This window comes from Phalacrocorax aristotelis, chromosome Z (assembly GCF_949628215.1).
Source record: "Phalacrocorax aristotelis chromosome Z, bGulAri2.1, whole genome shotgun sequence".
NCBI lineage: Eukaryota > Metazoa > Chordata > Aves > Suliformes > Phalacrocoracidae > Phalacrocorax > Phalacrocorax aristotelis.
Window position 1 is genome coordinate 71074532 of NC_134311.1, and position 15205 is coordinate 71089736.

At 47.6% G+C, this 15205-nt stretch overlaps 2 protein-coding genes across 7 annotated transcripts in view; both read right to left on the minus strand.

The window, feature by feature from the left end:
* RUSC2 (RUN and SH3 domain containing 2) overlaps positions 1-1405 on the minus strand; it is a 53765-nt gene extending 52360 nt beyond the window's left edge. For both annotated transcript variants that reach the window (XM_075078927.1, XM_075078925.1), the window contains exon 1: positions 1094-1405. The gene's annotated coding sequence lies outside the window, so the exon portion shown is untranslated. The remainder of the gene's footprint in view (positions 1-1093) is intronic.
* An 8569-nt stretch (positions 1406-9974) lies between these two features.
* The window catches only part of LOC142050708 (phospholipid-transporting ATPase ID-like), an 89139-nt gene continuing 83908 nt past the window's right edge, over positions 9975-15205 (minus strand). For all 5 annotated transcript variants that reach the window (XM_075079734.1, XM_075079737.1, XM_075079736.1 and 2 more), the window contains exons 27-28: positions 14533-14663; positions 9975-12692 (exon numbers count right to left, since the gene is read on the minus strand). In XM_075079734.1, the coding sequence (XP_074935835.1) occupies positions 12471-12692; positions 14533-14663 (353 nt within the window). In that variant the 3' untranslated portion in view covers positions 9975-12470. The remainder of the gene's footprint in view (positions 12693-14532; positions 14664-15205) is intronic.

The following is a 15205-nucleotide window of genomic DNA, read 5'->3' on the forward strand; positions in this document are numbered from 1 at the left end:
TGTATTATCTGTTGTCTCCTCTCCCCAGCAAACTGCAGGTACAGCCACTACACCTCCAACTGGAAAAGCAAGGTTATTGGAGTTAAAACACCCAGTTCCTGCACGTGCTGATATCCTTTGCCTGGGCTGACAGTGCCTGCAGTGAGGAAGGTGCTTTATGCTTTCCTGCTCCATGGTGCAGGTGTTCTTCACTGCCCAGCTGACCTTGTGATGAGATAATTCTCCTGGTATTAAGCTACCCTTGCACAAGAAAAGGTGAAAACTTCCCAATGCAACAAAAGTGAATCTGGTACCAGGTGTAGCTCCCCAGGTCTGCCTGATAAAAAATACAGCCATTTCTTCATCACCAAGTATTCATTCACACGGGCAAGAGGTACTCCAGACAGGGGGCTGCTTCACCAAGCATTATAAGCCTTCATGACTTATTCCTGTGTAGTGACAAACTGGGAACAGGTCTCTCCTGCGGTGAAGCGACTACACCAGTTCACTGTTAAGCAAGACAACACTGAAGCCACGTCTTCAACTGAGCTGCTTCTGCAGCCAAACTGGTCTCAGCCAGAGAATGGCTAACCGCCAGATGATCCCAAAAGGTTTAAAAATGATTTGCAACAACCCAGGCTCAAACAAGGCAGTTGAGAGTATTTAGATAAAGGCTGCAGTAAGGCTCATCACATCTGCAGCAGCTGCAATCCTGTCAAAGCACAAGCGACAGCCCTGCAACATCCACAGCCTGCCAGGAGCATGAGCTGTGACCTTGGCTGAAGAAACCTGTCTACAAGCTCTCCCCTGTGCTTTCTGACCTCACTTGGAGAGATGGATGAAAGTGATACCCAGAGAAAATGGGGTTTAGCAATCTGTACAGTCTGGCCTTGTCTCACTTTAGGAGCTGCTCTTCCCTATAAGCACTGCTCCACCTCATTCTGGCTCACGTTCATCATTCACTGGAGGAATCGAGCCATTACAGGACAGGACAGACACAGTCAGCACCACTTCATGGAATTTTACTTTCATAGCTGCATAAAATCCCGAGCAGACCACCTCCCTGTTCAGTGCCTCAGTTTCCCCTCTGTGAAATAAGGATCAAAACACTTACCAAGTTGCTGCAGATGTTGTAAAGTTAACTTCATTATGGGATGCTGGCAGTCTGTAAACAGTAACAAGGATTCTGGGAGACTCTTCTTCCACCCATAGAGCAGAGACTCCTTGTGGCTTTCCCAGGCACACAAGCTACTCTACGCAGCTTTCTTCACCGTCACCACAGTAGGTACGCTGCAAAGACAGGGATCCTCATTACCCCCAAAAGCAGGAGCTTCGATCCCTCCAGCTGCATTCAGGCCATCTGCCAGGCAGGAATGCAATGCACCAGCCCAGCCTCCCGAGCTGTCAAGGCAGCGGAAGGGCTGGGGCTGCACCGTTCTGGAATTCCAGCAACGCATAAACACCCTGTCAGCCTGCACCAGGAATGACTCCTCCCTGCCTGGGACTAGGCTGAATCACTGGAAATACCAAAACAACGATGAGGTCACGTTCCCAGAGCAAGGAACTGGAGCCAGATATAGCTGCTTGGAGAAGCGTGCTAAAAAGGGACTCGGTGTACAGGCTGGAGGCTCTGGCAGACAGGCACCCGGGGCATTTGTCTGGTTTAAAAACAGCTTGAGGCAGCCAGGAGCCTTTTTTTTTTTTTCTCTGCAGGGAGAGTGGAAGTGGGCAGCACAAAAGGGGCTTTAAACTCTTTATCCATCCCACTGAAAGGGGCACAAACATTAGAGCTCATAAGGGTTCAATGAACAAGGCAGAGGTAAAATTATGACTGGATTCTGAGTCCTGTGTTCCCAAAAATCTCACTGCGACACCATGCTCAGGCTCAAGCAGTTAATAATCCCCCTGCAGCAAGCTGAATGGCAGACAAAAATCATATGTCCATTAATGTCTGGTTGCTTTTGCTATGGCCTCAGCCAGCTTCCATGAACAAAAAAAATTGGTTGGGTAATTTTTCAATCAGAACCCTTATGTACTAGGGAAGGGGAAAGAGTCCCTGTAGTACATGTACAAAATATGTTGGGGAAAACAGTGTGTGTTATTCCTGCCTCAGGCAAAGGCAAACCCATTCATGGGATTGCTTTTGCTCGAGGACCTGGGTGCACTTGGTGGGTGATGCGGGAGGATGGAGAAATCCGATGTGCGCCTCAAGGGGATTTGATTTTGGGTGAAAACAGCCAATGAACTGAATGGTATTATGTTAATTGCTACATAATGTTGTATGTCATCACTACTATGTTGCTATATGCCGTATCAATGGTATCGTGGTGGGAATCTCCCAAATTAGTAAAAAAATGAACTTTCATTGAACAAGGACTAACAGTGCAGTGGTGATGGAATGAGGACTGACTTTAGCATGCAACAGTCCAACACCACACACCCCAGCTCTCTGAGAGAATTGTACAATAGATGGAACCCAAAGTCATGGACTAAATGAACTCATTGGATATTTCATGGACATTTTGCAGGGGTGGTCCACAGACTAGGGGAATGATAAATGAAATCTGTATATTCTGTTAAAGGATGAGAAGGCGGGTAGGGGTTATTGAAATTTTATTGGATAGTATGGGACCTGAGCATGACGTAAATGAAATGGAATAAGGGGTGGACGCTGCCATGGTTTTAGCTGGGATAGAGTTAATTTTCTTCACCACAGCTGGCATAGTTCTGTGCTTTGTACGTAGTATGAAAACAATGTTGATAACACACCGATGTTTTGGTTGTTGCTGGGTAGCACTTGTACTAGTCCAGGGCTTTTCTAGCTTCCCATGCTCTGCCGGGTGCACAAGAAGCCAGGAGGGAGGGGACACAGCTGAGAGAGCGGATTCAGACTGGACAAAGGGGTATTCCATATCATGTAATGTCATGCCCAGTATGTTACCTGGGAGGGGCTGGCCGGGGGAGGGAGGCAGCAATCGTGGCTTGGGGACGGGCAGCGTCGGTCGGCGGGTGGTGAGCGGTTGTATCGCTTGTGTTTCTGGTTTTTTCCCTTTTTTCCTTTTCCATTGTATTATATCATCATTATTGTTATTATGATCATAATAATTATTATTATAATTATTATTTTAATTGTAAATATTAAACTGTTCTTATCTCAACCCACAAGTTGGTGGGGTTTTTTTGTGCTTTTGCTCTTCCAATTCTCTCCCCATCCCACGGACTGGGGGAGGAGTGAGCAAGCGGCTGTGTCGTATTTAGTTGCCGTCTGAGGCTGAACCATGACAGGTGAGCAGCAAATAACAGTGGCTCCCACTATTGCTCCTAAAATGAACAGCTAAGGCACTCCATTATCAGCAAACAGGCTTTTCAAGGCAGTGCAGCTCCAGCCTTTCCTGGTTCTCAGTGGAGGGAGACTGGAGACATTTTGCTACTTAGCCTATGAAGGAAATTGCAACACAGAACTTGGAAAGGATAGAGGAATTCACAACAGAATGTGCAATAGCCTGCTCTTTCCCCTCTCTGTAGGACGAGACATTTGGATGGAAAACAAGAACACGCACAGTTATACAAAGAAGAAGCTCTAAGAATCCAGATTCTGCTCCTTCAGGACATAAAACAGATCCTAATCAGGAGCCAAAGAGGAGCAAAGATAGGACCAAACCGCTAACACCAGGCATCTCACCTGGCTGGCTGGGCAGTAGTCATTGAGCTGGCGTACTCTGCAACAACCACAACAGTGCCTGTCACATGGAGTTGGTTGGCTATGCCTGCACCAGTCCCTTTCTCCTGCAAGTGCTTTCAGATTTGCTAAATAAAAAAATATAAGAAAACCTGTGGTGACTTGTGCGCAGCTCCCACAGGACAGCCATTAGACCAGAACTGCTCAAAACCAAATCAGTTCATTTTCACCCCACTGTTTCAGCATGTTCTGGTAACAAGAACCACCGTATTGGGTAACACCAAGAATTCGCCTGGTCTAGTGCCCCATCCGTGACATTTTGGCACTGGCATATACGTATCACAGAGTACAGAATGATGTCTCCTAAGGCCACACTATTCCAGCCTGCAGCAAACAGCAGTTAAGGAACTTAAAGAGCTGGAGGTTGTACACTGACCACCATGTATAACAGCCACTGAAACACATCTCTGCCATTGAGGTGTCTCATTCCTTTTGGAATCTGTGTGTATTTTCAGCCTTCATGCCATCTCATAGCAACATGTTCTGCAAACCAACTGTGTTGAAAAGAACTTCCTTGACCTCCTGCCTAATAAATAATTTTGCTGGATGTGCTTCCTCTGTGTGATGTGAAATAGCAAAGTTTGTTCCTTACTCGACTTCTCCCCACTGCACGCTTTTGTATGCCTTTACTCTTTCCCGCTATCATCTACTTTTCCTTGTTTAGTCTCTCTTCCTATAGAAGTTATCCCAGTCCCTTAATCATCCTCATTCCCCTTTTCTGTGTCAAGTCCAAGTCTATGCCACTCTTTTTGAGAGAGCATGACCCAGCTGTATGTGGTACTCAGGATGCAGGCACAACATGACTGTATACCTAAGTACACAATAATATATACCAGGGTTTTTTTTGCTTTATTATTTATTTCCAGTGTGAGCTCTGCCTTTCTGGCTACAGCTGAACATTGAGCTGATGTGCTCAGGTAACAATCCACAGTGACTCCAGAAGGCTCCCTGTGGGCAGTGAGAAACTGTTCACAAATCACCATTACATGCATAAAGTTGTGGCATTTATCAGCATGGAATCCCATTTGCTGTTTTATGATGCCAATAATTTTGCAAGATACTCCTGTAATTCTCCAGGCACTTTTCAAAACAACAACTCCAACAAACTTAGAATCATCAGAAAATGTTAGTCCTCACTCTGTCTTCCAAACCATAGCTAGATGTGTTGCACAGCACAAGTTCCATAGAGATCCCCATGGCACCCAAGCACCTCAGGTACCAGAGCTCTGATGCATTGCAAAGCGTGACATCTGACAAGGAGTGCTCTGAGCACAGTGATGAAGGATGCTCTGTCTCAGTGGATATCCCACCACAGCCAGATTCAAGGAGCTGGGGAGATCTAATGCTGTGGTCTGCACCTGAACTCGTGCTGGCACAGGGCCATCCACAAGTAGATATCTGTACCAGTATCCCCACAGGCTTTGCCAGGCACAGCCTTAATGCTGTGTACATGACATCAGCAGCCCACCAAATTTGCCCTCACACACCACTGTTTGAACCAGTGTCTTGCCCTGGCACTTGTGGAAGATTCTGGTGCAGTTTGAACCAGCCACTGTGAAACCAGCCAACAAGAAGGTCTTCCTGTTGACATGAACAAGTCACAGCCTCTGCAGGTTTTGACAGACAGATACTGGTGTCAGCAGAATATTTCTAACAGGAGCCCAAGAGCTGCCCGTCGGGAGACTGTTCAGACAGGAGAGATCCTGGGGAGGACATGGTGTGACTGGTACCCCCTGCTCCTGACCCCTGGCAATGTGGTTAGCATAATGAATGCTGTTTTATGAGGTGACCCATTTTATGACTGAGTGGGTCATGTATTCATTCCCATCCCCTCATTCTCAGGCTCTGAAGGTCCTGTGCACCAAGTGCTCAAACCAAACATATTTCCTCTTCCCCTCCCTACCAACCTCAAGGTTCCTGAGTACCACGAACCTGTTAAGAAAATAAAGCTTTAATTGTAACTACGATTTAGTGACATCATCGTTCTGCCAAGGATCCCTAAAAAGAGCCTCTGTGTGCCCTCACTGTTGGGTGACAGACACACTCCCATCCACCACCCCACTGAGGACTCAGTTGGAAGTGCAGAGTCCAGGGCAAGGCTTAAGGGCTACAAATACCCACCCCACACACAACAGATGTGAATTGTGGAAACCAATATTCCCAGTCCAGGCAAGCACTCACAAGAATGGGAAGAGGAGGGGGAGAAACTGTGGGCTTCAGATGAACATCAGGAATCACAAGCAAAACCCCATCCAGGCTTCACATTCTAGAACAGGAGGAATAGAGACCTATACCAGACAAATGCCAGAAAACTCACAGCTATGTGTCCAGGGCTTCACCTGATCTTGGTGAAGAACTGGGAATTAAGTGTTCAGCAGGCTGCAGGTTTGCATAAGGTCAGGCAGAATTGGGGTAACCAGCGTCCCTGAAAATCTGGGAGGGATATGGCATAAAGCAAAAACAAACCTCCTCCCAGCCAAGTTTATCCTGAAGCACTCCAAATTGAGCTGGCAATCCAGCAGGGTCTGATGCCTGGCCCAGCTTCAACAGAACTTACCAAAGGAAGGAGCATCAGGCAGCTACAGCTACACACATTAACTTAATTTCTTCCCAGAGCTCAGAGCTACCCTTGCCACACAGCAGCTTGATGGTATGGGGAAGGGTGAAAAGGTCTCTTGATCTATCCCTCATCTGTTTCACACAAAATATTGCCTGCAGTCCCAGCAGAAAGACAGAAAGGAGGCTTCAGTGAACCATATCCTGGTCTGGGATATTAGATTCTCTGGCTCACATAAAAAGAGAACAGATGCGTTCCTGCACATTGCCCCTCACACACTGCCCAGTCAACAGCTCCACCAACCCATCCAACACAACAAAGCCACTGCAGTAGAGCAAACTCAGGATGCCAGGCACCCTGTACAGGAAAAAGTGTCAGACAGCACCTGCTGCCACAGCAAAAAATGAACCAGAAGCAGAACTACAGCTGGAATACTGGGAAACCAAAAACCAGGCTTGCACCTTTTGAATATTATATGTTCTCTTATCCACAGCCTGGAGGTTCTTGAGGGATAATTGCCAGGAGGTAAAGGAAGCCTCTGAAGCAGCTGCTCTAGGTGTTGCTATCTAAGCCCAGAGGATGCAAATCCACTGCTGCCTGCAAAAGGTCACCAGACTGGAACCTGACCCAGCAGCTTCTATGAACACATGAACTAGGAGACTTTCAGACTACAATTTTTCAACATGAGAGTACAAATTAGTTTTCTAAATACAGACCTGTACTCTACATGGAATGAATGGCCTGGATGCCTGCAGGGCTGATGGAGGGTAGCACTCTACTCCAGATGACACAGAAGACTTCAGTTTAAAATTCAGGGCAGCTACTGACTCCCTGAGTCACCTTGGTCTGCATCCTTCAGGCCCCAGCTCCCTGCTGAACGAGAAGATACTGATCTTCCCTGCCTGTCAGGGGAGGGATCATGCAATAAAGCTTAGAAGATTCCAGGATGTCTGCCATAAATCCCAAAGTTAAGGCAGGCAAACAGGGTTGTTCCTTATGTAGAAAAGCCAGGCTTCTTTTATTAAGTGCCTAAAACGGATGCAGAAGCAGGATGCAGGCAGTAACAAAAACATTGGCCTTCCCTTGAGACACAACGCTCAGAACAGACGCACTTTGTTTGTGGGATAATGCATGGAGATAGCACCTATAGGTCCTCCCCAGCTTTGCATTCAGGTCTGGGAATAACCACTCTCGCAGTACAAACAAGCAATTCAGCAGCACAGCCCTCACCGGGGCACAGACAGCTCCCCCCAAAGCCAGGCACGATGCTTCCAGAGAAGCTAGGAAAAGCCAGTGTTTGGATCGTATGTTTTCCTAATTCAGAGGAAGCCTGGCCCAGCTCCGATTTCCCGCAACATCTCTTGGTGTTGGGGCGGGGTGGGGGGGGAGACGGGGGGAGTCTTGGAAAAGGCCAGATCCATTTATAGCTGAAGAGTCTGTCAGAGGTCTCAGGGCTGTGCAGAAAGGCAGGGAGCTGTCAGCTCGGTACAGCCAGCTCCACCCAGAAGAGGAGGCAGGCTGGGGAAAGAGACAGGGTGGAGGCATGAAAACCACTTCCCTTCAAGCCGGGAGAAACGGGAGAGGGGTTGCTCCTTCACAGTGCCAGGCAGAGAAAAACAGTCTCTACTTCTGAGCGAATTATAAAAAGTAGGGCAGCAGAAGGCTAGCTTTGGAAAAACTGAAGAGCAGCTGAGCTGCAGCTACAGCCAGAAGCACTGGCAAGTCAAGCCCAGGCTGCAGGGCTCCGTGTCCTTCTTCTGAGCCCTGCATCATGTCCACCCCTGCAGCTACCCAGACCCTGTCACAGCAACAGGGCTAGAGGCAGCTCCCAGACAGGCAGCCAAGGCTGGGAACTTGCCTTTGCTAGGCAGAATGACAGCTCCCTCACACCAGCATATTTACGTTGGCCAACACATAAGTTGATGTAGTAAAAAGCCCTTGCCAGCCCCCATGCAAAAAGCTTGCCCCTGGGGACAAGGCACCAGTTTACAGCATCAACCTGCACAGACGTATGCTATGATGACTTCAGCTCCTCCCCACGTTATCGGGCATGAGACAGAGATGAAAGGTATTTATTTAGCTAACACAATTTCACAAACAATTGTGCATATTCTCAGTAAAGTTAGGAAAAATAACCACTAAAACAGCATTAGGGATCACAGAGATGAGGGAGGCCGTAAGAAAAGGAAATGCAGCCTAGCCAAGGCAGTGAAATACCAGTGCTATTGTACAGGCGCTGACGACAGGAGCATCATACAAAAAAAATTCTGGTCACCCGCATTTAAAAATTGTGAACTCAAATTAACAGGTGCAGAAAGGGCCTGGGGGAAACAGAAAACCTATCAAACAACAAGAAACTTAAGAGCCTGGCTTGTTTAGCCTAGCCAAATGTAGGCAGAGAGCGGATAGGATTGCTCGCTAAATATATCACAGGAGACAAACAAAACTGCTGAAGCAAAAGGATAATGCTGGCACAACAACAAGAGAATAAGTGCACCGTGAACACATTTAGGTTGAAAATTAGAGGAGGAGGAAAAAAACCAACCATCAGAACAGGAAGCCAGTTGGAAAACTGGAACAGCTGGTTTTACAATGAAGTGTATCAGTGGTCTGATGGGGTTATAGGGCACAGCACCTCTGCCCACAGGTATCCATAAGTTCCCTTATGTTCCTGTTTTTGTTCCCAGATGGTAACTAGCCCGGGTCATTAACACAGTTCCTTTCTTACAACAGATCTTGTTGAGGATCTCTCCAGTCAGAGAACGCAGGGCAAGGAAGTGGTGTTCCTTTGCCCTCCCATTCCACAAGAGCTGCTCATGAGTAATGAATTCCAGGCTACAGGTCAGTGGAAGAGAGTTGTGTGGATCCACATGGACAAAGTGGGAACCACTGGGCTGCCTAGCAGGAATGCAGGTGTTGCAGTTAGCCATGTACAGCACCCTCGAGGTGCCTCTGCCCAAAAGCTCCTGATGCCCCAGCCTTGCAGCGGCAGAGCTTGCTCCATGTCACCCTGTTGGATTAAGGGGAGAGAGGAGATGCTCTAAGCCCTCCTCTGCTACAGTATAAGAAAAGTAAACATATCATCACAGTTATCATCAAAGCATTATGATTCCTGATTCTGAAACTGCTGCCTGGTGGGCTGGTGGCTATTTAGGTGTCACAGCAGAATAGGGTGTTCAAACCATGAACCTCTATATTATGGTATAATGAGAAGAAGGCAGGAGGGAAACCCAAAAACCAAAACACATTTCAGGGATTAATTTTTGATATATTTAACAAATACAAGAGCTTTATAAAGGACTAAATTATCATCTTCAGACAGTGCACAATGGATGAAATGAGGACTGACACACACCCCACCCCGTGGGACTGAGCAAAGCACATTGCACACATGAGAAATACCAACACCCCTAGGCAGCTGCCCCCCCCCATCAAGGGCTGCCCACTCCTGCCATGGATAAGACCCCACAGCCCTGCTGCCCCTTACTGGCCACCCGCCCTGCTCTGCTGCTCTTAAAACATCCCTGGTAGGATCCAAAATTTGGGAATTTGATGGTTTCCCAAATCAGGATATCACATGAAAAGCACTATCATCTCCTATTTGTCTTCCCGCAGACCATCCTCCTGCTTTAGGGATCCAGGAATAATGTACACATCTGGTTGTAAACTCCTTTGATCAATTAGCAGACTGGCAAGGAATTGGTCATCCCAATATTCTCTTTTTATTTTAAAAAAAAATTTTACAAAATCAGGAGTGATGTAGGACAGACATCACTGCCGGCTGATATGCTTCAAATGAAGTATTTGTATCAGGTGCAAGTTCACCAACAGCTTTATTATCCCCTGCATGTCCTATGCAGCATTTGTAATCCCCTTTAGCCAGAAGGTGAGTGCTTTGCACGTAAACTATAGGAGAAGAGTGACACTGTCTCAGAGTTGCCTTGCTCTGTCAGCAAAAAGTCTGCCTCTGCTGCTCTGCATTATATTCTTCTGCATTACATGCTAGGAACAGCTTTGATAGGATTCTTGGTCCACAGACTAGTCTGGGTATCATGGGGATGTCTGCTTACCTGCATAAATTCTCCTTTTTTCCTCTAGCCGCAGGGAGGCTGACTGTGAAAGACAATCCTCATCAGAAAGCCATGATTGTCTCTGCAAAGTGAATGGTAAATCAGAGGGTGGTGACAAGCACTGACTATCACAGCAGTTTCCTCAGTCAGGGTGCAGGCTCCCCCTTTACTTAGGTATCTCCTTGCAGGGGAGATCACAGGATTAGAATTTGCTCCTTCCCTAGTAAGCAGCTCCTGTCCGCTGAAGTCTGGATCCAGTCCCAGCTCTAGTTTTGTCCTGGCTATGCTGAAATTTAATACCACAGTTCGCAATGAGCCTCCCAAAGCAGCAGGTGCAACAGACTGGTTTTTTTCTGTGCTGAGATAAGCACAGGGAGATGAAACCTTCTATCAGAGCTTAAACAATCTTACACAAACACTGCTGAAACTGGGACCACAGGCAGCAAGGTGTTACACACAGACTGGATGAAATGGGGACATGGCTAGCCTGTTGCCGTCATACATCGCCTCTACCGATAGCTCAGAGACTGAAGGCAGAGAGTTCCTGACAAATATCAGATGGTTACTGTGCAAAAATTCCAATTTAAAACAAGGAAGGAGTATAAATTTGTGTAAAGGAGTGGGAAAAAATGTAACAGCCAACGCTGCTTAGTCCTCTGCACAAAAAAGTTCTATTTAGACAGCTCAGCCCTGCTGGCAGGACAGACTCACACTGCCATGCTGGCCTTCCACTCTGTAACTCCGCTGATTATGGAGCTGGTGTAACAAAAACAGTGAGCGAATCCCCATCCCTCAGGATCACTACATCTTTGGCTGTGTCTGTGCATCTTAGGCCCCTCTGCTGGCAGCCAGACTCTCCGCAACTCATGATTGACAGATGAGCTATTCCCAAATAAAGTATTAGCAGGCACAGAGAAACTCTGCAGAGGCCCCTGAGCCCTCACAAAGTGCCTCTGAAACTTGACCATACTGCTCACCACGGAGGGTGAGGGGGCCACCAGGTCATGCTCCGTCCCTTACGCTGAGCGACAGCACTGGTGGAGTAAGGGCAGGACACCCTGCACTTGCTGTGAAATAGCACGTCTCCTGCTGATACTGCTTGTCTGATTTCCATCAAGTCAGATGTGCGTGTGCCTCAGTCTGTTATGGTGGGAAAGACACCTGGTCCTGGCAGCTTAGATAACTCCTAATTGTAATGGGGGCTTCTTGGGGCCAGATTTTGCTGTTTGATCCATATGGGAGTCCGAGCTTCTTTCACCTTTTTATTTTAAGTCTAAGTGAAATGGCTGGTGCCCAACTACAAAACCTGAGGAGGGCTCTGAGGACAATGATCTTTTACAGGAGCAGATCTACAATACAGATAAAACGGGGCAGGCTGATGAATGCCAAGCCCTCTTCCCTTGACCAGCTAAGGGTTTCTCTGAGCTTGCAGCACTTCCTGACTGCAGATGCAGGAAAAGGGTGGTGTTTGGGCACTGGCCATCTCTTGAGAAACTGGATTAACCATTAGTTTGGAAGGAGGTTATTTCCAACTCATGCCTTCCAAAGTGCCTGTGTACAGTCAAAAGGCTTCAAAAATTACAGATGTTACAAAGACTGGGATGTGGGGGTTGTATGGCTGGACCTAAGGCACACATGGGGTCAACACTCTTACCCCAGTCATATTACTGGATTTATGACAGAAACAAAGGCACCTGAATGAGAAAGACATCACCAATTCAACCTTTTCCTCAGCCTGGACTTCTCTTTGCTCTGAGGTATGTAGTTAAAGGGAGGGGGGCGGAAATATTGTTATGAACCATCTCTGGGAGCAGAGGTGCCTCCTGCAGCATGCTTTCTCTTGTTCCAGAGAGGCCCTCTGGGATACCACACAACGGCTCTAATTCACCCTGCCTGCCTTCCCTGGCAGCAGCACACATCTTTGGAAGAGCAGCTGGAGTCAGAGGGTGCACGTGGGTGAAAGGAAAGGTTCAAGTCCTTGATTTGGTAGCCCAGAGGGCAGAGCTCTGGGCAGCCACCGGCTCAGTGCTTTGCAGGGAGCACAGCGTCCTCTCCTGACAGCCCTCTACTTTGGTTTGCTTTGTTGTTTGTCTTTTTTTATTTTTTTCCTTTTTTTTTTTTTTTATTACAGTCCTTTGTGTTTCTGTTTCTCACTATTTGGTGAAAAAGTTCCCGTTGTGGCAAAGGGTGATTTTGGCCGCATGTTTCTCCCAGACATAATGAGTGCTCCAAAGCCATGCTGATGGGAGAAGGCATAGCCAGAGCGGCGGGTGCTGGTGCGACGCAGGCGTCTCTTGGGTGAGGGTGGAGGTGGCCTCTTTTTGGCTTCTTTGATCTTGAGCAGGACCTGAAATCAGAAAATAAGATGGAAAAAGTGGCAAGTGCATCATTATTCACAAGCGTAGTAAAAAAGGAGCAAAGAAAGGGGAACAGAAGCAGTGGTCCAAAGCCAAAAATGATTGACAAAAAAAGGGGATAGCAGGAGCGCGTGCATAGCAGGAGCTGAACTGGCAGCACAGGATGGCAGCCTGGTAAAAGGAAAAAGCAATCTTACTCTAAAAGGCATTAATGGGAGTGTCATCTGTAAGTCAGGGAAGGGGATGATTTCAGTGTATTGGTTCTCACAGCTCTGCAAGCCTCAGTTGGGGTATTACTGCAGCTTTTTTAGGCACTTCAGCAAGATAACCCAAAATGTGAAAGTAATCTCAACAACAGTGAAAAGTCCAGAAAAACAAAACAAAACAAAAAATGTTTAGAAATTGGCTTACTTAATCTAGAAAACAGACTACTAAATGGGATCCCTGATACGTAAAAGCTTTTTATGATGGCAATGGTGATCAATAGATTCTCACATTCTTTGGCAGAAGGGAAAGAAATAATGCCCTTTATCTGCAGGTCGTGGGCCCTCTGTTCCCACGGGGCCACCAAGATCATCTGAATCTTTTCAGAAAGGGGCTGTCAAAGGCAGGAGGCCAGTACTGAGTGCCAGTGGCTCGGCAGAATCCCCAGCCCCTGGACCCCTGTCCTTCCTGCCTGGCCCAGCGGCAGCTGTAGGTGCTTGGCCCCTCTAGAGCATCAGGTCTGTATGCAAGCTCCTCTCACACTGACAGCTGGGAAACCTCCATACAGCAGGAAACCCAAACACTCCTGTCCTGTGACAATCCTCTGGCCAGAGGAGGTAGAAAAGTACAGTGATTTTGCACTAGAGAGGGATGTGCAACCCAAGCACTGAGGTTGGGATTGTGGACCACAGCTGTGTCAGTCTTCTCAACTGAAGGGTGAACTCAGCCCATTTTTACACACCTGAACTGCCTCTAACTGTGTCCTGAGGACCGCCCTACATATCAGTATCCTCTAGCACCTGCCCGCCCCCTCTGCCAGGGCTGAGAATTCCCCTTCGCTCATTCTCCAACAGTCCTGGAGCACCTGGGGAGCTTCACAGACTTCCCAAGGATGATCAGGGCAGTCGCTGAGGAGCCCCGAGGTACATGCCCTTGGGACTGCGCTCAGAGACGCTTGTGTCTCGCAGCTCGGTGCAGGAAGAGGAAGGAAGCACCAGGTGGCAGCAGCATTTAGCAGATGCTCTTGTTTTAAAGCCAGCCCAGGTAGCTGTGTTTATGCTGATATTCTTGAGGGGTCCACTGGCTGCTGTGAGCTGTGCACTCTCTGCCCACTCTATCTCTCCCATCGTCTCCTTGCCTTAGTGTTCTCATCTTCATTCATATTCCTGGGGGTGGGAGGGCAGCTGATTTCAGGGTGGGGGGTTCAACCATTGGCTACAAACAAAGTAAATTCTGAAGTTAAAAAAATTCACGTATGCCTGGGTGGAGGGTGAAGGGTTGTGGTCTGCCATGCTGTGGCAGCAGGGCAGGCAGAGCACGCCACTCCATTGCCACTGAGCCACAGCACTTAAATCCTGCACCTAAAAATAGTGCAGCTTCCTTGCTCCAGTGCAACCTAATCCACATCTAAGTAATCTCAGCCTTGGTCCCAGCTGCAGATGGTTTGAACTGTGCCAAAACCCAGATTCAGTCCTCCTTCTCAATGGGCTGGGGGACAGATGGATGACAGCACTTGCACGTCCAGGGACATACACTCTGAGCAGTGCCAAGCCCATGCAATACGGCTCCACAGTAAGCTTAGGTAGTAGCAAGCATGATTTCTGGTTTAATAAGGTATCTCCTTACTTTATCACTGGGAGTTGGCTTTAACTGAGCCTTCAGAAATCGAAAGCCAACTACAGGCAGCACACAGAGTGTGATGCTGAGGAAGATTGCTAGCCACACATTTGGTTGGCTGAGGGTGTTTCGAGCCGTACCTGAAAAACAAAATCATTATTAAAATCATAACAGCAGCACCTCTCACGATCATTCACCTGAACCTTTCACCCTCTGTGATTCCAAAGCACTTGGCAAACAGACAAAAATGTAAAGCAGACACCATCTCCAACAGTGAAATCAACGTGCTGTGGAGAGGACAGCAATACCAATATCACTGAGATGATCAAAGAAAAATGCAACGTCCAGACGCAACTGCAGCAACAGTTCAGGGAGATAAGGATGTCAGTGTGAATGCCTCCTCTCTTTACAAAGAGTCAAATCACTGCAAAGGTTTGATATCAATGTTCAGGAGACCTCCTTCAGCAGCAGCCCAGCCCTCACACCTTTTGCCAGGACCCTAGTGCTGGTCTTTTCCTTACTCCATACTATTTCCTTACTTTCCAGCACCATTTCCTGAAGCATACGGAGTACAGATTCTGACTGCTCAGCAGATGATAGGATCACAGCCCTTGACAAGAGGAGCATGTGTTGCTCTGGATGTCTGCATGGATAGCAGGGCCTAATGGGTATATTGGCAAAG